This window comes from Lissotriton vulgaris, chromosome 2_1 (assembly GCF_964263255.1).
Source record: "Lissotriton vulgaris chromosome 2_1, aLisVul1.2, whole genome shotgun sequence".
NCBI classification, from domain to species: domain Eukaryota; kingdom Metazoa; phylum Chordata; class Amphibia; order Caudata; family Salamandridae; genus Lissotriton; species Lissotriton vulgaris.
The window spans coordinates 884,548,850-884,570,204 of record NC_141687.1 but is presented as its reverse complement, the minus strand read 5'-3'; the positions used below and the strand labels follow the sequence as shown (position 1 = coordinate 884,570,204).

Below are 21,355 nucleotides of genomic sequence, written 5' to 3'. Positions count from 1 at the left end.
TGCATTATCAGTGTTATCATTAGTTGTGTTATTAGTATCTATTGTTCCACCTTGCTGCTCCTTCTCTCTTTCATCCCCCTGGGTGATTTCCGTAGCCCTGCTCACATTTTGGTTAAGGCCAGGGTTGGTAGTTTTCCCAGCCTTTCTTTTTGACTGACCATATTTCCTAACCTTTGTGGATCTGGACTTCGGTACATATGATTTTTGTTTTTGAATGGCACCCTCACGTCTGCCTCTTGATTGCCTTGTGTTATCAACAGATATTGCTTCAAGAGTGGGATTAATAAGCAAATCTGGAGTCTTCTCTAGATCCATACTAATATCCGTGTTGGAATCTATCAAAGGAATATTGGCTGAGAGGTTTACCTCACTCGGGATGGTATGAATCTCTGCACATACATTTAGTAAGGGTCTAATGTTGTTGGGCAAAGCCTGTGCAGGTGTAGTGGCAGCGGCAATAAGACCAAGGGAAGAACGTTTAGCGTGGGCCAGATCTTGGGAGACCCTTCGTTCTAAAAGAGAAATGCCCTGGTTTATGGCATCATTAGCCTTAATTATAAAATTGTCAATAGGGCCAATGACTGATCCACCCCCTGCAGCAGCTGTTTTGCTACGACTACCCCTTGAAGACATAATGGAAGTAACATACACTAGTCCAAGCACAATGTAGACTAGGGTCTAATTCAACAGAGTGGTGATGATAGACAGGGCAGATGCAAAAAACAATCAGCTAGGATGGAAGGTGAATTACCACGCGATACACTGGGCAAGATGGTTATAATCAGCATGCAGGTGGTCCCAACCAAAATAAGCAACAGTGATGGCAATATAAATAGTCCTCACAATGAGAGAGGGAGCTCAAACTTGTGGGATAGAGATCAAAAAAAGTACCTTGCGATGGAAATGTTAGGGTGATAGCCCCGTCCCGTCCTCCTCGTGCCTCTGAGGGCCACAGAGGGCCCGCCCTTGTCCCGGGCTTCTCCCGGTCGCTCCCGCGCACGTCTCGTGGGGCGAGAGGGGTGTCAGGCTTTTTCTAGCGCCTCCGGGCGCTCCTGGCGCGTCACGGGCGCGCTGCCGCCCCAGAGGCTGCTGGGGAGTGTGGTTCTGTCCCTCTGTGTGCCTCCCGGCATCTTGGTGGAGAGGAGCGCTGCTGCCGTTTCCCTCACGGCTCGCCCGATGGCGATATTACAAGGGTATGTAACCTCCTGGTGTTCCCCCTTGGCTCCCGGGGGTCAGGCTTTTTCTAGCGCCTCCGGGCGCTCCTGGCGCGTCACGGGCGTGCTGCCGCCCCAGAGGCTGCTGGGGAGTGTGGTTCTGTCCCTCCGTGTGCCTCCCGGTGTCTTGGTGGAGAGGAGCGCGGCTGCCGTTTCCCTTACGGCTCGCCCGATGGCGATATTACAAGGGTATGTAACCTCCTGGGGTTCCCCCTTGGCTCCTGGGGGTCAGGCTTTTTCTAGCGCCTCCGGGTGCTCCTGGCGCGTCACGGGCGCGCTGCCGCCCCAGAGGCTGCTGGGGAGTGTGGTTCTGTCCCTCCGTGTGCCTCCCGGCGTCTTGGTGGAGAGGAGCGCTGCTGCTGTTTCCCTCACGGCTCGCCCGATGGCGATATTACAAGGGTATGTAACCTCCTGGTGTTCCCCCTTGGCTCCCGGGGGTCAGGCTTTTTCTAGCGCCTCCTGGCGCGTCACGGGCGCGCTGCCGCCCCAGAGGCTGCTGGGGAGTGTGGTTCTGTCCCTCCGTGTGCCTCCCGGCGTCTTGGTGGAGAGGAGCGCTGCTGCCGTTTCCCTCACGGCTCGCCCGATGGCTATATTACAAGGGTATGTAACCTCCTGGTGTTCCCCCTTGGCTCCCGGGGGTCAGGCTTTTTCTAGCGCCTCCGGGCGTTCCTGGCGCGTCACGGGCGCGCTGCCGCCCCAGAGGCTGCTGGGGAGTGTGGTTCTTTCCCTCCGTGTGCCTCCCAGCGTCTTGGTGGAGAGGAGCGCTGCTGCCGTTTCCCTCACGGCTAGCCCGATGGCGATATTACAAGGGTATGTAACCTCCTGGTGTTCCCCAGTAGTAAATAAGCCGGCGTCAGCGTCAGTCCCGACACAGTCTCGATCTATCCCTCAAACCCACCGTGAGAGAATCCAACCTCAGGTGGTAGTATCGTCAGACGAAGATGAAGACGATGATGAATTGGAAGAAGGAGAGGTCCAGGAAATACACTCTGCCCATGATGAAGAGGACGAGTATGTCGCATCTTCCCCAGCTTCACCTCAGCCACGCCAAGCCGATTCACCACCTGTGGATATTGGCGGCTTCCATAAAATTGTGGAAAGGGCGGCAAAACGATTCCATATGGTCATGGAATCGACGGAAACTGAATGCTTCCTACACGATTTCAAGGAGCAGACGCAGAAGTCAACATCTATTCCAATAATAGAATTCCTATGGGAGCAAGGCAAGAAACTAATGCTGACGCCTGCTTCTGTGCCTGCGGTTGTCCCACGCCTGGACAAAAATTACAAAGCCCCCCTTACAGCGGCAGCTTGTCTCAATGGGCACCCCAAACCAGATTCGGTGGTTACACAGGCGGCCCAGAAGAACTCCCGCAACCCTTCCTCCCCTCTGTCAGCTCCTCCGGACAAAGAAGGCAGGAAGTTGGACACGATAGGGAAACGATTTACGACAACATCGGCCATAACCATCAAGGTGGCCAACTCCATTGCTCTGCTGGGGCGTTACAATCGCCAACTCTGGGAAGACATAGCCCCCTATTTGGCGGAACTGCCTGACACAGTCCAAGGTGAAGTCAAGGCACTGCTCATGGAGGGTCAAACCTCCGCAGCGGAAATAATTGACTGTGCTATTGATGCAGCCATGACCGGCTTTCGTCAACTTGCTGGAGCAGCAGTCCTACGCCGTCAAGGCTGGCTTAGAGCGACGTCGTTCCGACAGGAAGTGCAATCAAAAGTGCTGGACATGCCCTTCGACGGCCAGCACCTTTTTGGGGACAAGATCGATGAGGCACTACAAACCATGAAGGACACCGATACTGCCAGAGCACTGGGTACCTTACAGGCGCGGAACCAGTCCTTTCGAGGCAACAGATCCAGAGGTCAGTCCTCTTATCGAGGTTCCTATCAGAATAGGTCCTCGTATTCCTACAACAACAAAAATCAATACCAACACAAACAACAACAAAGTCGTCAGTCTTCCTACGGAAGATCAAACTTCAGGGGCAAGAACCAGAAGAGGGGCACTGGCGGCCGCCAGTGACCTATTACTCCAGCCAGTCCAGCCACCCTTTCCCTCATTACAAATTGGAGGAAAATTGACCCATTTCCTCACCAATTGGCAACACATCACCACGGACCGGTGGGTTCTCCAAATTATAAGATTCGGCCATTCCCTGGAATTCATCACCATCCCTCCTACAACACCTCCCCGCAGACGGACACACAAACACCTACGCCTGCTTCTCCAGGAAATTCTGTGATGCTGCAGAAGGGAGAAATCGAGCGTGTTCCGACACCTCTAAAGGGGAAAGGCTTCTATTCACACTTCTTTCTTGTACGCCAGAAAGAGGACAAATGGAGGCCCATTCTGGACCTCCGAGCGCTCAACGCCTTCCTACGGAGCCAATCGTTCAGGATGGTGACGATTCAAGAAATACTTGGCATTCTAGAAAAAGGAGATTTCATGACATCCTTGGATCTCCAAGATGCCTACTACCACATCCCCATCCTCAAGTGCCACAGAAAATTCCTGAGGTTCGAAGTTGCAGGACAACATTATCAATTCAAGGTCCTCCCGTTCGGCCTCAAATCCGCGTCGCGGATCTTCACAAAGTGCCTGGCACCGGTGGCAGCTTTCCTGCGTCAAATGGGCCACCAAGTCTTCCCCTACCTAGACGACTGGCTGGTGAAGGCACCCTCAGCAATAGGCGCAGCCGAATCCTCCAACGCCTGCACCAATCTTTTTCAGAGGCTGGGATTAACTCTCAATCTCAAGAAATCCTGCATTATCCCTACAACAAAAATTACCTTCCTCGGGGCGACCTTGGACACAGAGTGCGCAAGAGCCTTCCCCTCGAAGGAAAGGACAGACAAAATATTATCTCTGGCCACGGCCGTGGCGTCAAAGAAAAACCTAAAAGTCCGGACCTACAAGTCCCTTGTGGGCATGATGTCTTCCTGTATACTCCTCATCCCTCACTGCAGACTCAGGATGCGCCCATTGCAGGAGGCTCTCACGAGCCAATGGACTCAAAGTACTGGCTCTTTCGAGAACATCGTACGGATAACACCAAAAATATCCAAAAGTCTGGACTGGTGGAGGCGCCGCAAGAATCTGACCTTAGGACTGCCATTTCTCCTTCCGGCGACACCTCTGGTGATCACCAAGGACGCCTCCCTGGAAGGATGGGGCGCTGTCCTCCAGGACCTTCAGATAAGCGGCAGGTGGGACGCTCAGGAAAAACAGCTCCATATAAACCTTTTGGAGCTGAGAGCTGTGCATCTGGCACTGCAGGCATTTCTACCACACATCCAGAAGTCCCAGGTGCTCGTCAAAACGGACAACACCACGACGATGCACTACCTCAACAAACAGGGAGGAACGCGTTCGCTCACTCTATCACGCGAATCGCAGAAGATCTGGAACTGGCTGTTACTACATGGAATCACGCTCAAAGCGGACTATGTCCCAGGCAAGGACAATACCATTGCAGACGCACTGAGCAGGCAAAGGTCCCTCTCCCACGAGTGGGAACTAAACGAAAGCGCACTGACTCACATCTTCTCTCAATGGGGAGTCCCAGGAATCGACCTGTTTGCCACCAAGGGGAACGCCAAATGCCCAAACTACGCAAGCTGGCATCCCCAACAAGGGTCACTGGGAAATGCTTTTTCCATCGGTTGGTTCAGCGTGTTTGCGTACGCTTTTCCTCCGTTTCCGATGATCCCAAGACTCCTCAGGAAGATGAAGGCGGAGCCCTGTACCCTGATCCTGATTGCCCCGTTCTGGCCGAGACAACACTGGTTCTCGGATCTGCTTCGACTCTCCATCAGGACACCGATTCGTCTGAGGTAACAGCCGAACCTCCTAACGATGTCCAACGGACAGGTACAACACCCGAACCTACAATCGCTCAAGTTATCAGCCTGGCTCCTGAGGACAGAGAGTTCTGTAGCCTGAATCTCCCGCAGGAATGCAGAGATGTATTGGCAAAAGCGAGAGCAGACAGTACCAACAAAACCTACTCTCTCAAATGGAAAAGATTCTGCATTTGGTGTTCAGAACAAGGCCTGCGACCACTGCACGTCACACCCGAGCAGATATTGCCATATCTCCTGCATTTGGCACAGTCAGGACTGGCACATGCATCCATAAAGGTTCACCTGGTGGCTATCTCACGGTTCACCAGAACTTTCACAGGACCTTCTCTGTGGTCCAGTAGACTGGTAAAACAGTTCCTAAAGGGACTTTATAGATCCTTCCCGAGGCCTCGGAAGGTCCCTCCGACATGTCATCTCAATCTAGTCCTCAACCAACTCATGAGGCATCCTTTTGAGCCCATTCATCGAGCATCCATCAAGTACATCTCATGGAAAACGGCGCTCTTACTCGCTTTAACATCTGCCAGGAGAGTAAGCGAGCTCCAGGCTCTGTCCATTCAGGAACCATTTATGCAGTTCAAACAGGACAGGGTGGTGCTGAGACCGAACCCTAAATTCATACCGAAAGTGCCTTCGGACTTTCATCTCAATGAACCGATAGTCCTTCGGTCTTTCTTTGCAAACCCTTCCACCGCTGCAGAAAGAGCACTACATTCTTTGGATCTCAAGAGATGTCTAAAGTTCTACCTAGACAAAACTAAGACTGTCAGAAAATCTTCCCAACTGTTTGTGGCCTACAGCAGACCGAGAATGGGTCTGCCTCTCACGAAACAAAGCATCTCGAGGTGGATCTCCTCAGTGATTGCATTCTGCCATGACAAGGCCGGACGGCCTTTGAGCGACCATGTTACGGCACATTCCACCAGGGCGATGTCCTCATCAGCAGCGCTGTTCGCTGGGGTGCCGATCTTGGACATATTTATTTATTTATTTATTTATTAATGCCATTTGTAGAGCGCGTACAATTACCCTTGGGCGTCTCGGCGCTAAAATGCAATAATGTCTCACCATGAACAGGAGGTACGGAGATATGGATTACTGATTAAATAACCATGTTTTCAGTTTTTTTCTAAACTGAAGAAGTGTGGGACTTGTTTTTATATGGTTAGGTAACGTATTCCAAAGTCTGGGAGCCGCAATTGAAAAGCGGCGATCGCCCCAAGAGACTGTTCGGCTTCGTTGAACCACTAATTGGTTCAGAGAAGTGGATCTAAGAGTTCTAGTTGGGTTGTAGGGTATCAGTTGATTTTTAAGAAATCGAGGTCCTTGATCCTGTAGGGATTTGTATACTGTACACAGAGATTTAAATTTGACCCTATTGTGGATGGACAGCCAGTGATGGCTTTTAAGCGTGTCTGAAATAGGTGCAAACGTAGGTTTTTTTTGACAAAACGCGGGCGGCAGCATTCTGCACGGTCTGTAGTTTTTTGGTAACTCTGCTCTGAGCAGCAGACCGTTGCAGTAGTCTAGCGATGTAAGCACTAGAGATGTAACTAAGGTTTTTGCTGCTGAGTCTGGTAAGTAGGGTGTGATTTTTTTCGTACCATTCTGAGCTTGAAATGGGCGTTAGCTGCCACCTTGTTTGCATGGGCCATAAAGTTAAGCTGGTCGTCGAAGGTGACGCCTAGATTTCTCACTTTGACCGTGGGGGTGGGAGGTGTGCCCAAGTCCGCTGGCCACCAGGTTGCCGACCAGGCTGGGGAGAGATTACCAAAGATGACCACCTCCGTCTTATCGGAGTTAAGCTTTAGGCAATTCTTTGCCATCCACTCGCCAATAGCAATCATCCCGCTTTGGAATCTTTCTGCCACCCTCTGTCCGTCGCCCTTTATAGCCAGCACCAGCTGGGTGTCGTCAGCGTATGAGGTTAGGCCCATCCCGTGTGCTTTGATGACACTAGCAAGGTCCGACACATATATATTAAATAGTGTCGGACTTAGGGATGAGCCTTGGGGTACCCCACACGGTAGCGACAAGTCAGCCGACTGGAAGGGGCCCACTGTGACCGCCTGAGTTCTGTTGGCCAGAAAGGAAGCAAGTAAGTCCCTAGCCGTGAGCGTGATGCCCATCCTCTCGACACGGTCGACCAAGATCTTGTGGTCAACCGTGTCGAAAGCAGCTGTCAAGTCCAGGAGAACTAACAAGGCAGTTCCTCCCTGGTCGCGGATGACTCTTATGTCATCAGCTGCTTTGAGGGCGGTTTCGGTGCCATGATGTTTGCGGAAACCGAACTGCGTGTCATCAAGCAGATTGTTATTTTCTATGTAAGCTGATAGCTGCTGGTTCATGGCCTTTTCTATGACCTTTGCTAAAAAAGGGAGACTTGCTATGGGGCGGTAGTTTTTTAATTCACCTTTATCTAACCCAGGCTTTTTAAGCAGAGGCTTGATCAAGGTGTTTTTAAGGGAGTTAGGGTAAAATCCGGATGCCAGAATAGTATTACAAACCAAAGTTATAATGGGGATGACTGTCTCTGGTACAGTGGCGAGTACGGAGGTTGGGCATGGATCGAGGGCTGATCCAGCTTTGATTGTTGTTACTATGCCCTTAATTTGGTCAGTAGTAAGGGGGCTAAAACAAGTCAAGGTGGTATTGGAACTGGCCATGGGAGTGGTAACACTGCTACTGGCCTGATCTAAGTTGAAGGCTTGATAGATGTCATTAACCTTTGCAAAAAAGAACTCCGATAAAGCATCACATAGTGCTTGCGATGGAGGTGGGTTAAGGTCCGGGGCATTGCCCGCAAGGGTTTTGGCAATGTGATATAGCTGTTTGCTAGAATTTTTAGCAGTTTCTATGTGATGTGTAAAGAAATCTTTTTTTGCTGCTATTATCATAGCTTTATAAGTGGCCAGGGCTTTCTTATATTTTTCCTTGTTTTCACTTTCATAAGTTCTTCGCCAGTGTCTTTCCAAGTTCCTGGTTAACTGTTTTTGGGTTTTAAGTTCTGCCGTGTACCACAGAGCTTTAGGCGTATTTCTGTTTTTAGATATTGATTTGGTAGGTGCGAACTGAGTCGTGGCATCTCCCAGCCATTTATGGAATTGGTTGGTTGCGGTGGTGGGGTCAGTGGATAATTCCGGCATTGTGGTGTTGAGAAGCAGCGTTAGGTCATTAGGATTAATGTCCTTCCATGCTTTGAACGTGCTCTTTTTCGCAGGGGCTGCTTTTATTCTCTGTGAACCTTTGATGGTGAGTCTACTGAAAATGACTGAATGGTCTGTCCAGGTCATGGGGAGAACTGAGGTGATACACAGTCCTTCCACATTCGTAAAAATTCCGTCTAGCGTATGGCCTGCCTGGTGGGTGGGAGTTGTAACCAGTTGTCTAAGGCCCATTATGTCTAGGTCAGATACAAGGGTTGTGGTATCCCTATCACTGAGAAGCTCTAAATAAAAATCAAAATCTCCCATGATTGTGATAGTCTTCTGATGCTATAGACTCAGTGATGTTACTGAGATTTGCGAGAAACGCAGATCTTGTCCCCGGTGGTCTGTAGATCAGTGTTCCCTTGAAATTATAGGTGGGGGACAACTTTATATCAAAAAGCATGTCTTCGCATGAGTTGATGGGGATAGGCGAGCAGCGAACTTTAAAATGGTCTCTCGCTATAATAGCTATTCCTCCTCCTTTTCCTATGGGCCTATCCTGTCGGTAGGCATTATAGCCTGGGGGGACTGCCGTGACATAGTCGGGGGCAGATGCCTCGTCGGACCATGTCTCTGTAATGTAGAGCACATCTAGATTGGAGTCGCTAATGAGGTCAGCTATATCCTGGCAATGTTTGCCCAGGGAGCGCGCGTTAATAAGTGCCATGGAGACATATGTGTCAGCCTCGGAAGTAAAGGATTTGGCATCCATAATTAGGTTGGTAGTCACTGATGGGACATTGCAGTGTGAGCATTGTATAAGTGGTGCGGACTGGATGAAGGATACATCTAGTTTAGTGCACAATGAGGCGTGAGATGGGCAAAACTCCAAAAGTGCCTTGCGGGTGTAGGAAAGGCGAGGGGCAGGGGTTATGGCCCTAGGCCCGGTCCCGGCGCAGACGGGCCCGCCTTTGGCGCGCCTTTGGCGCGCCACCGGCGCGCCCGCTGCGCCCGCCCGCTGCGCGGACGGGCGGAAATGTTGTTTTTATTCATACTTTGGGCGGGACGGGAGGAGGGTGGGAGGGGCGCAGAGCTCTCGGCCAGCCTTCCCAATGTAAGATGGCGGCCAAGTTCAGTGCAAAGCTTCCCTGCGCCTGGATACAGCGGCGCTGTGGAGGGAAGTTCGAGCCTTGACGAAGACAGTACTATAAAAGCGCTCTAATTAAAATATGTACAGCGTGATAAAAACAATTCGTGTCTCAATCGTTTTTACCAAAAATACAATGTGGCAAAGGTGCAAGAGAGCACAAACAGACCTCCGGCTTCCGCCTCAGAGGGAAACAAACTGCAAATTACTGATGATCGCTAAAGATGCGTTTTAAATACCCTGGTAGGGCGGGAGGGGCGCAGAGCTCTCGGCCAGCCTTCCCAATGTAAGATGGCGGCCAAGTTCAGTGCAAAGCTTATATGCACACTTTCTCCAGACACTACTGCCTGTATATCGAACTTCAGAAGGATGCAGCAGTGGGCCAGGCGGTGCTTCGCCATCTCTTTCAGTGAGGTGAGCCTTCCTACATCCCGCGATCCAGGTATGCACATTCTTTGTTCCTGTGTTATTCTGCTTATGCTATCATTCCCATGTTGTAAGATAATCTGTGTATTGTCTGACATGACTACAGGGCAACTTTGCATCACAAATGTGCATATCTTATTGCTAACTACTCTGATTCAGGCATGTGAATCTATGAAAGACACCCCTAATACTGGATAAGAAATGCGTTACTTACCTGTAACAGCAGTTATCCAGTATTGGTGTCTTTCATAGATTCACATGCAACCCTCCCACCTCCCCTGGAAGGACTCACATCCCTCTCTAACACTATTACGCCTACCTAGCTGGGTGCGTACGAAAATCTGAGGGACTGAGGCTCCTCCCAGGAAGGTTCTAGAGGGAGGTCGGAGCTGATTGGCTGACTCTGAGAGTTTGGTCCTTTTTGCATAAGGACCAGGAAAGGCTACTAAGGTGAGGCCCTAGGCCTATTTTCTCTATGTATGTCTATAGGACATTACTTTTTTATGTACCGGAGGCTCCCGTCTCGACGACGGGGAATGATTCAGGCATGTGAATCTATGAAAGACACCAATACTGGATAACTGCTGTTACAGGTAAGTAACGCATTTCTTTTTGCCATGGTGCACAGCAAATGCTGTGGATGCCCTTTCTGCCCCTCTTTCCGAGGTCCTTCTGTTCCTTCTTCCTTTGGCCCAGCAGGGCTCTGCTCTGGGCACTGTCAACGGTTATCTTTCGGCCATCTCCGGCTTTTTACGGCTTACAGATCAGCCTTCTCTTTTTAAGTCCCTGGTTGTTAATCGCTTCCTCAAAGGCATTACACACGTTTAATCTCATGCCTTTTTTTATAATGCCTCGATGGGACTTAAATCTTGTCTTGACCTATCTGATGTGCGCTCCCTTTGAACCCTTCATAACTGACCCTTGCGCATTCTCACTCTGAAGACCGCTTTCCTGGTAGCTATCCCCTCTGCCAGAAGTGTGAGTGAGCTCCAGGCTCTTTCTTCTAAACCTTGTTTTCTTTCTGTTTATCCGGACAAGGTGGTTTTAAGGACTCGTCCTTCGTTCTTGCCAAAGGTTGTCACACCCTTCCACATTGGGCAGACCATCACTTTGTTCACTTTCTTTCTGCCTCCTTCAAAAGAGGAAGAGAAGCTCCACTATCTGGTCCCAAAACGTGAGCTCTTCTTCTATCTGAAGCACACACAACAGTTCCGGGTGAATGACCAACTTTTTGTTGGCTATGTGGGTGCCAAAAAAGGTCGGCCCGTGCACAAGTGAACCATCTCTCGGTGGGGCGTTCTGTGCATCAAAGCATGTTACTCGTTGGCTAAGAAGGAGCCTCCTGTGGGGCTGCGTGCCCATTCTACCAGGGCAACGCAGCGTTCCCTTGCAGGACATTTGTCAGGCAGCTACGTGGGCCTCGCTGCACACGTTTACCAAGCTTTACTTCCTTGACAGTCAAGTCCAGAGAGACGGCTTCTTTGGCCGTTCTGTTCTCCGTGACTTTCTGGTGTAATCTTGTTCGCAGACCCACCACCGGGGTTGGTATTGCTGGGGTATCTATTCTAAGGTGAGGAATATATCACTAACTTGTCTCTTTCAGATGCACAAGTTACTACTTGTGTAACGATATATCTGTAAGAGACATTAGTTAGTACCGCCCCACCCATCCTTCCCGTTCAGCGAACTGATTTCTAGGGTTAAGGTCATCCCTTTCAGGTCCCTAGTTTCATGGCACCAGTGGTCCGTTTCTTGCATGGCTCTGCGTTCCTGGCGGGGAAAATCCTGTACAGAACTGACACCAGCGCTCATGGGTGGCGCCTAAGTAGTCTCCGTGACGTCATCTCCGCACATACGGCGTGAGCGATGGACGCGGAGCCACAAAACGCCACCTTTCGACGCGCACGGTACTGCTGACGAAAAAACTTTCCGGATCCAGTCTGACGCCTGGGGATATTCTAAGATAAGGTATATATCACTAACTAATGTCTCTTACAGATATTTCCTTACACAAGTAGTAACTTGTGCTTATAGGTTACCTTTCAGCCTTTTTACGTTTACCTGATCAATCATCCTTCTTTAAGTCTCCTATTGTCTTGCATTTTTTAAAGATGCTGGTCCACATGCTTCCCCTTTTGTGATGCCACACCTTAATCTGGTTCTCAAATACTTGATGTGCACTCCCTTTGAACCCATGCATAGTGGTTCTCTTTTTTTACTTACCTTCGAGACTGCGTTTCTCATCTCCATAACATCAGCCTGGCAAGTGACTGAGCTCAAGGCATTGTTTGTGGTACCGCCATAGACCTCTTTCTTCTCAGACAAATGAGTCCCCTGCACAAAAGTGACATTCCACCCAAAGGATCGTGCCCTTCCACCTGGGGCAGTCCATCACCTTGCTAGATTTCTGTCCAACACTTTACCTCACCAAGAAGGAAGTACAGCTCATTGCTTCGACCCAAAAAGAGCAATTCGCTTCTATGTCGATCAGATCAAAGAGCAGTTACAGAATGAATAACTTGTTGTCGGTTTCTCTGTGGCCAAGAAGGGAAAGGCTGTGCAAAAGACCACCTCCAGATGGACTATGTTATGTATTAAGACCTACTGTGGGCTAGCCAAAAATCAGCCCATGGAAGATTTGCCTGTGCTCACTCTACCAGAGTGAAGGCTGCAACTAATGCGGTGGCACACAGTATGCAAGCCTTAGATATTTGCCAGGCTACTCCGTGGGCGACTCGCCACACAGTCACCAAGCATTACTGCCTCAAGCCTGGTCCGACATAAGGAGCCCTTTGCATCATTGGTCTTGCAGGATTTTATGATCTGAGCCTTTCCACAGGCCCACTGCCTGCAGAGGTGTAGTGCTTTGGTATCTATTCAAAAGGTATGAAATCTGTGGTTAGAAGTCACTATCAAAAGCACAAGTTACTTTCCTGTGGTAAAGCTTGTTCTAGTAGAGACTCTAACTTCAGATTCATCATCAACCCACTAATGTCCCTGCTGTGTGGAATGGACTCATCTGCCCATTAATAAGATGGCAATCTAAAGATCGGCACAAACTATCTGATTTGATATCTCTGAGTCCAATTGCGCGGACAGAGATCATAAAGAAAAGCACCTCCGCGCAGAGGTGTCGTAGGTACAGGGATCCTGGCGTCACCTCCAAGGTGGGATGGATCGGACTCTGAGCGCACAACACCACTTTACGGCATGCAAGAGAATTGCTAAAAAAATATAATAACGTTTCTGTATCCAGTCTGGTGCCTGGGGTACTTCACAAGGTGAGAAATCTGTGGTTAGATAATCCTACCAGAAAAGGTGTTTTCTAAGGTAAGTAATAACATGTTCTAAAGCATTTCTGGGCTGTTTTGCTAGAACATTGGCTCTTAATTGGGAGTTACTGCAGAATCTGTCTTTACACACAATTCTTGCATGTTTTTTCCAGCCCATAACCTGCTTCACATTCTTTCAACGATTTCCTTGGCAAAATTAGCAAGGGCAAGGCATTCTGAAGTGAGGTGTTCCCACACAACTCTTAATACCCACTTTACGTAAATGTATTCAGCCAAATCAGATTACTGGATTACTGATCGCCTTAGTCTTCACTGAAACCTATCTGACTAGCAGCTGTCTAGCACAAACAAATAGTGGAGTAAAACAGGAATACAACTTGTCAACTGTTGTTTGTTTTATCATAATATATTTTGTTTGTCTTTTTAGATGTGAATAATGTGTACGACACTGGGAGTGCAATTCAACCAGACCTCAACAGTTCCTTTTCATATGGCGCCCTTGCAAGCAATGACGGTTTCTCGGAAATGTATGCAACTGCTACACTGCCAGTGGTACAGGAGCAACACAATGTCACAGGACCTTCAGGAACTCTTCAGCATGACTTGGATCATAACAAAAAGGAATGAGACTGTATAGGAATTACTTTTTTTTATAAAAATGTATTTATTTGCAATTTTCCTTGCCATGTTTCCAACATTAAACCATGCGCTGAGTAATATATAGATTTGGAATAAACTACCAAAGCCTCTATATAAATTAATGTATTAAACAGCTGAGACCATACCACCAGTTGGCTCTTAAATATTTCCAACTTGTTGCAAACCTTTGGTGCCATAAGATGACCATAAACCTGTGAATGCAGCTTTCAAAGGTGTAGGCTTCGATTCTGCAATCGGACAGCTCTTTTGTGCTAGCTTTTCTCTGAGTTTACTCTGTAACCCACCCTTTTTGTTTCTGTCTTTTTTTTATTTTTTTGTGTGTGTTCTCTTCAGATTTTTTAGACTGGATCTGTATTCCATAATATCGATCTTTCTTTTCAGATATCACCAACGTTTGGGTATCATCCTCATTGCCTCTTTAAGGGGTGCATTTGTTATAGAGGGCAGATCTGTTTGTTTGGCACTCACTTTAATAGACTGTCACTCGTAATTCGATTTGCCTTGGGTGTTCTCTACATTGTTTAAGAAGTAAAAAAAAAAGTACTTTACTTGAAAGGACTACTGACTTTTATGGAGTGGCAGATCTGGTATTAGGTAAAATACCAAGTGGTTCGGTGTGTGTAATTGTGTGGCAAGGCTCTTGCATAGTTATTTAAGTTGAAGTGCTCTTTGTGAATTCATTTGTGATGCACTTTTTGTACCGTCTATCTATATGTATCACACTGTTATGTATATTGTGATATGGAGAATTTCCAATGAAATGGAAATTAAAAATTGTGCCTCTGAATAATGCCATGCATATGTTCAGATAGACACCTGTAGCATTTTTACAGCTTATATTAATTGTTTACACACAAAACTCTTGAGGTAATCCGACTATTTTGAAAACTGCTGCTAAGGCCTTTTGCCACTATTAACTATTGTGAAACTAGGATGTAACATTTTAGTAACTACATGTTAGTAAAATGTTCCAAATATTAGCAGCTAGTAACTACATTACTTGTATATAAGCTGATAAAAACCATGACGGTCATAATAATACACATATGCCTAACAGTTTTGTCATATCTTATCATAGTGAATCACCTGTCCCTTTTAGCATGATTAGTTAAGTCAGGGATTCCAGTGCTTTTCTGAGACAAGCTGTCATCCACATGCAGGTAGTGTGGGGCAAGTGTCTGATACAACGAGCAGTAAGTAGATGGAAAGTGGCATGTGAAGTCCTTGTGTTGCGGCTTCTGCTTATCTAATGATTGCCCAGGGGAAAAATAAATCTTGTAGGTAGGTGTATTTACCTTCAGCAAATCAATATTTCCAGTCCAATGACCAAAAAAAGCAGTTAATTTCCTCTATGCCGTTCCTTAACATGATATTTTTTTTTGACTCCGCTCCTTTGAGTAGGTCATATTAACCCGTTTAGCGCGTCGAACATTCCGCCCCAGTGCAGACGTTCGATCGCGCTAACGGGATTCGGACGTCCAACGGTCGTGCGCAGCACCAGCGAGGTAGTGCACGCGACGACCGTTGGACTTTCGAAGCACGGAAGGGGTTAATTAATGACCGTGTAGCACGTGACAACACTGGTTAGATATATTTTTCTAAAATGAACGTCATCAGCACCATAGTATTTTCTTAAATTATGCCATGTGTTAAACCTTGTTGTTGCTACATCATGCAATCACTAAATCTTACAGAACATAACTCAAACAGCTCTTATCAAAACTGATGCTAGCCACACATTGTACTGTTTTGACTACGTTTCAGAGGTCTTAAAACAAAACCTTGATTGATTACTGCAATTCACAAATCCTTAAATCTGAAGTGTTAGGACTGTAAATCTGTGTTATCTCATCCGCCAGTATACCAACTTTGCTTTCTCCTACAATTTTAAATGACAAAGCCTAGGATAAGATAGTTAATTAAAATAAATCATTTGGTTCAAGATAAAACATGCAGTTGGTTCCAGGGATTTTGTGCAGCAAAATAGGTTTACTGTGAACAAAGACAAATGGCCATCCTTGCTATCTCTGCTACTGGCAAGTGACAAGGAAGGCAGTGTGGCCGGAAAAAAGTACTTCTGCTATCCTTATTTGGAGACATGGAAGATGTAGAGTTCTGTGCATAAGATTATACAGTATTTGATCTTGTCCTGATGACCATTTTTAAACTCGGAATTTATTGAGAATTATTTTTTTTACATTTTTGATTAGTTATAAAAATGATGCAATTATTCTAGATAGATTATATTAACCTCTTCCTCTATGTTCCCAATTGAAGTGGTCTTAGCTTATAAAGACCTAGCTATGATGCATTCCCAATCAGAATTTCAATCAAATAAATAAAAAGGTTTTGTTTTCAACACAAGGTGTTTATTTTACCTCCTGAAATGAGAAGAATTGCCTTTCAAACCTAAACCATACTTTCTTCAAATGAGAAAGGATTGTTATTGCCATTGGGGATAATCATAACATAAGCCTGATGGAATTTTAAAATATTCAATGCAAGGTTTTCTCTTCAGGTTCCTTTCAACCCTCTTTGGCATTGAGCATGGACGTCCAGGATGTCCTGAAAGCTGCTTTTCCAATCCTGTGATAAGTGTCCTTCTATCAAGTTGTGTTTCCTTCAGATAAACTGCTTTACCTACAATTGGATCTCAGAAATGTTTTTAATAGTGTAATATATTTTCTGCATTTTGCTTATGTGCCTTAAGAGTGTTTTACTTGGAAAACTGCCTTTCTGAAGGCCATATTTTAAGTGAAAACGATACATTTGATTTAAAAGCACCCATTGCTTCAAAAGTAATTAGGATTCTTTGCAGCTTATGAAGCCTTGATTCCAAATGGGATTCTGGGGGTTTAGGTCACTGTGGAGGCCTTACCCATTGTACGTTTGCTGTAATTGAAGTGCAGAGCTCTAGAAAATAGTACATATGTGACTAACTTGTTATACTGTCTAAGTGCTGGTGCTTGCTAGTGCTGTTTGTTTGCATTCTATCCTCAGTGTGGGTGAAACAGGGTATAGAGCAAACTGGGACAGCTGAGATGACGGGACAGGAATGTCTTCATTGGACAAATGCTGTGCTGTTAACCACTGTTAATGACCTCTACTTATGTGTCTTCAACTTCTTGTTGAATTGCAGGGCTGATACTAAACAGCAGTTAACACCCTTTGCAAAGGATGTTAATCATTGTTAATTCCTTGAGACGCATCAAGTACATTTTGATTTTCATTAGGTGTTCATTTGCCTATGTAACCAAATTCAATCAGTTCTCCTACCCCTAAAAGGTAAAAGTGAAATCAACGGGCTGAGAAATAAACTTTTCCAAGCAGAGACCTGATCTAGATCTCTTTCTGTCTGGAATCATTACTCTGTATACCATTTTGTAAGTGGAAGCTTTATTCTGGCTAGCTCTTCGTTGCAGTCTGTTTGCCTCGTCTAGCTTCAGCCTTATTGATTTACCACTGCAAAAGTATATTATGGCTGGTAATTTGGTCTCCGGAAGTAAAGAAGTGTTATGTAGCAGAATGGAAAATGTATTAAAAATTAATTGCACAACTTTGTTTATATAAAAGGAAATGGGTGATTCTCGTTCTATTTAGCCTGTTTGAGGGCCATTCAACAACATACAAATTACAAACATTCTCATAATGTTGGCATTCTATACTAAATAGCTCTTCATTGTTTTCATTGTCTGTATATTTCAGCTAGTTCAGCTCAGGTTTCACCTTTACATTGTCCAATGCTGGCACACTTTTCATATTACCATTGTTGCAAAGAACACAGTTAAGCCATTTTTTCTATTAAAGGTACATTCTTCAGCAAAATTCTTAAAGGTGCTTATCCCAAAATAGAATGCTATAAAAGAAAAATCGAAACGCAAGTCATGTTATTGCAAAATGTGTCATTTGCTGCAGTCTTTAAGAACGTTTTGCCCTTAAATGATAGAATTGTGAATAATTTTGAACGGTTCTTTAACAAGGCACAAGTTTGTACCAGACTTCCTAATTATCCTTCATTTTCTGTCGCCTGCAGCAGTCTTCATTCTGTCTCTTCACAAACATGGCATATAAATTGAGATTGGCAGTCTTTGTCAATTGCACATTTTAATATGCACAGCTTGCTGTAAACAATCCTGCTTTGTACAGAGCCCTGTCTTGCAAAAGGAATATTATGTCCCCGTCCCAAGCCCATCTCATTATTTTTCCCAGTCCATGTTTGAATCAATTAAATTTTCTCCCCCATGTTTATTTTGCTTTCTTTAGCTGTCCTCCTGTACCCAGTTGACTGTCCCTGCCTACTAGTTTAATCTCCATCAATGTTTTACTTCCATTCTCTTAATGTGTCCGCGGTCTTCAGTTTCTTCTTCCTGCAGGTCTCAATTCCTTCCCATTCTTACTTGTCTGGTTTCCTCCTCAGCCCATCTTAACCTCATTCACCCTTTCCTCTTTTGACAGTGTGTCTCAAATGAGTGGTTGTATGGAAAACCCCCTTCGTTCAGTCTTCTTTGTTAACAGTGAGTGTTATGAACTCTTCCAAATGACAGTGCCTTAAGAGAAAGCAGTTATTTATAATGTTCATTTTGATTAAACCGTTTTTGTAAATAATCACCTGCCCTTCATTAGAATTGTACTTCAGTTAAAATGTTGATGGACTTGTTATTCCATTCATTGTAAAGCGACTTATTTTCTGTATATGTGTATTTCAATAATAATGGTTTTACCAAATTGTACAGAGTGGTGAAATGTTAGAAGAGAGGTTGAATTAAATAGCCTGTTGTACTGATTTAGGTCTCTGTCAACAGTTTTGTCATTAAATATTATATTGTAAGTGGATTATTTTGCTGTTACATAGTTGGTTTCCCATAATAAGTTCATGAGTGTTCTACTATGCTATTTACACCGTTGTCATTAAATAGCACGTGTCCAAGGCCCTCTGGGGCCGTATTATGGAAAGTGCCCCAGGGGTCCAACAGGCATGTGTGCCCGATTTGCAAGTCCCCGCGGTGCTTTGGTACTACAGAAAGGGCTGCAGACGCTTGTGCAGCCCTTCCTGTTCTACACAGGTCCGGACTGGCCGTTATGGGCACCGGGCAATCCCCCGGTGGGCCGCATGGTTGGGGGCCGGCTTTGGCCCCCTGGGGGGCGTTTTTGTTACAGGGCCGTTATGCTGCAAAAACGGCCCTGTAACAAAAACGGCCGAAAACCGGCCCTGGCACAGAGCGCGGTCACAACTCCCCCTCCTCCCGCAGGGTGGGGGGGGGGGGTGAGGGGGGGAGGGGGCCGGCCGAGCTCTTTGCCAGGGCCGGTTCTGGTTCCCAGTCCGGCCCTGGTTCTACAGATAGCGCTGGTGCACATATAGCACCAGCACTATCACCAGAGGGTGTTTCCTCATTTGCATGGGGACGTGACCATATTCGAGGGCACAGAGGCAAAAGAAGCTGTCAGGAGGCGCACTGACAGTGGGCCCTCTGATAGCAGCCCACTGGAGAGGAGAAAGAGGGCCCTATGAACCCCCCAGACATCTCCTTGCAGGTGGATGCAGTCACTCACTGCACCCGCCTGCAAGGGGATCGCTAATCCCTCTTAAAAGCGCAGATGGGTTGCCGCCTGCACAGTGAAACACAGAGCGGCTGCTTCAAAGCTCGACTTTGTAGCTGACCTGAGGGCTGTTCATTCAATAAAATACGGAACACACTCTCCTTGTTTGCGCAGGGGGCACCTTTTGAAAGGGTTGCCCAGCTCAAAGAGAGCACGCCACATTCTGCAACATGGCCCCTGTTGTGTTTTGCAGGATGTTACTGCTAGATTGGACAATCAAATTAATGTGCAAACATCTTCTTCTAATAGCAGTCCTGGCAAAGCCTGTGTGAATTATTTATAGATGACAGTACAGTCTATTATGAACCTAGACATGCAAACAAGGTAACTTGTAGCCCTTTCACTTAATGTTTTCTAAAGCATGAAAGAAACTGCTGCAGGTTAGAATTTGCTGTTATGCTATTAGGGTTTTCCTAGGCAGTTTGCCACCCAGATTCCCAAGTGCTATCTAAAGTTTATTTTGGGAATCACTGTGACATTAAGGAACTAAAATAAAAGATTCTCCAACACACGTTATGATTCTCTTTAGATCTCATTTAACCTCTTTAATTGAAATAGACTTCATGTTAATGGTGACTTATTTCAGAAAAAACAACATGCCTGTTGGTAGCTGAGAAAGTGAAAGATGCAAAGCAAATATGGGCACATCTCCAAAACTTTATTTTAAAGTGTATGTAATCCAACAACGATTAGTCTTATGCTTGCTCAAACCCAACTGTCCCGCAGCTGTTAGTCAAGTCAATGGTGCAGTGGGTTACTAAACACAAATGGGGAAAATCACAGTTTTCCAAAAAGCATTTGATTAAAAAAATCTAATTTCTTTGTAAAGTCTTGATATAAATTCTATATGTTCAAAATAATGGTTCATTGAAAATGAAGCGATTTCCTCGAATATTTTGGTATGCACAGGTTTTCACACTTTTGGCCCTATTTAGGAAGGCATCATTAGTACAGTATTGAATTCCCCTATTTGGAATTGGATCCCTGGTATGAAAGACTTTAATGTGCTATTATTCAGCCATTTTCTGTGTGTTTCAATTTATTTGCAGTCTGCTTTGCCACTGTTTATATGCAACACATACTGAAATGACTTGTGCCTTCATTAATTTTAAGTTTAGAACTAGGTTAAGTATGTGTTAACTTTTTTCAAATACATGTGCACTATATGTAAAATACTTGCAATATATGACCATTCAATGTACTATATTTTCAAGCATGATGCTATTGAGCAACAATATTTGAGAATTTTAGCCTGCATGTAAACATAATGAATGTTTTGTAGCTAAAGATGTCACTTTAATTTGACAAATGGGACATAAAAAAAAGATTAGAGCTTGTAAAGGTTAACTAATGCGTTATCATTGTGTTTGGACTACAAAACCAACTTACAGGTAGTTGTTCAGATGGACATTTATTACCAAATTTTCAGACTTGCAGGATTGAATGGCAGAGTTCTCTAAGTTAAATAAATGTAGTAGAAAAAAGCAAGTTATTTTATTTTTTTTGCAGTTTTTTTCTTTATTTTGTCCTCTTTGCTTATTTCGATTTGTATGGTGTTGCGCTATCCTATGGGGTAGGCTCACTGCTGTAATTTGTAAAATAATTAAGTACATTGTCCATGTTTGTACAGAAAATATCCTGAGGTATTATGCACATCTCTTGTCATATCTTTGTGGCTAAGTCGGAATGTTTAAAACATGATGAATAAAGTTAAAATAGAGACTGTACTTTGAATGAGTGTTAATTAACAAGTGCACATGATTTTATTAGAAAACAAAAGAAATAGTCCTTTAGGCCACAAAGGAGTTACAGAAAGTGATACATATATACCAGTACAATATGATTCAATATTTTCTATAAAATAAAATGTGAGCTGTTCCTGAGAAGCATAATCCTCCATTGTGAGTGTTGCCGAAATTAACTTGTGAATATTTTTTGCTGGGCATAGCTACATCTTTATTTCAAGAAATACTTTTTAATGCAAAT

At 45.5% G+C, this 21,355-nt stretch overlaps 1 protein-coding gene across 3 annotated transcripts in view; it reads left to right on the top strand.

The window, feature by feature from the left end:
• Window positions 1-21,094, top strand: part of NIPAL3 (NIPA like domain containing 3) — a 190,700-nt gene extending 169,606 nt beyond the window's left edge. Inside the window, exons 12-13 of one of the 3 annotated variants that reach the window (XR_015308435.1) lie at window positions 13,539-18,966; window positions 19,072-21,094. Coding sequence is in view for 2 of the 3 variants with exons in the window: in XM_086956406.1 (XP_086812532.1) it covers window positions 13,539-13,738 (200 nt within the window). In the remaining variant the exon portion in view is untranslated. Of the gene's footprint in view, window positions 1-13,538 lie in introns of all 3 variants that reach the window. The other 2 variants (XM_086956406.1, XM_086956408.1) reach the window with 2 other exon arrangements.
• Window positions 21,095-21,355: the final 261 nt, after the last annotated feature.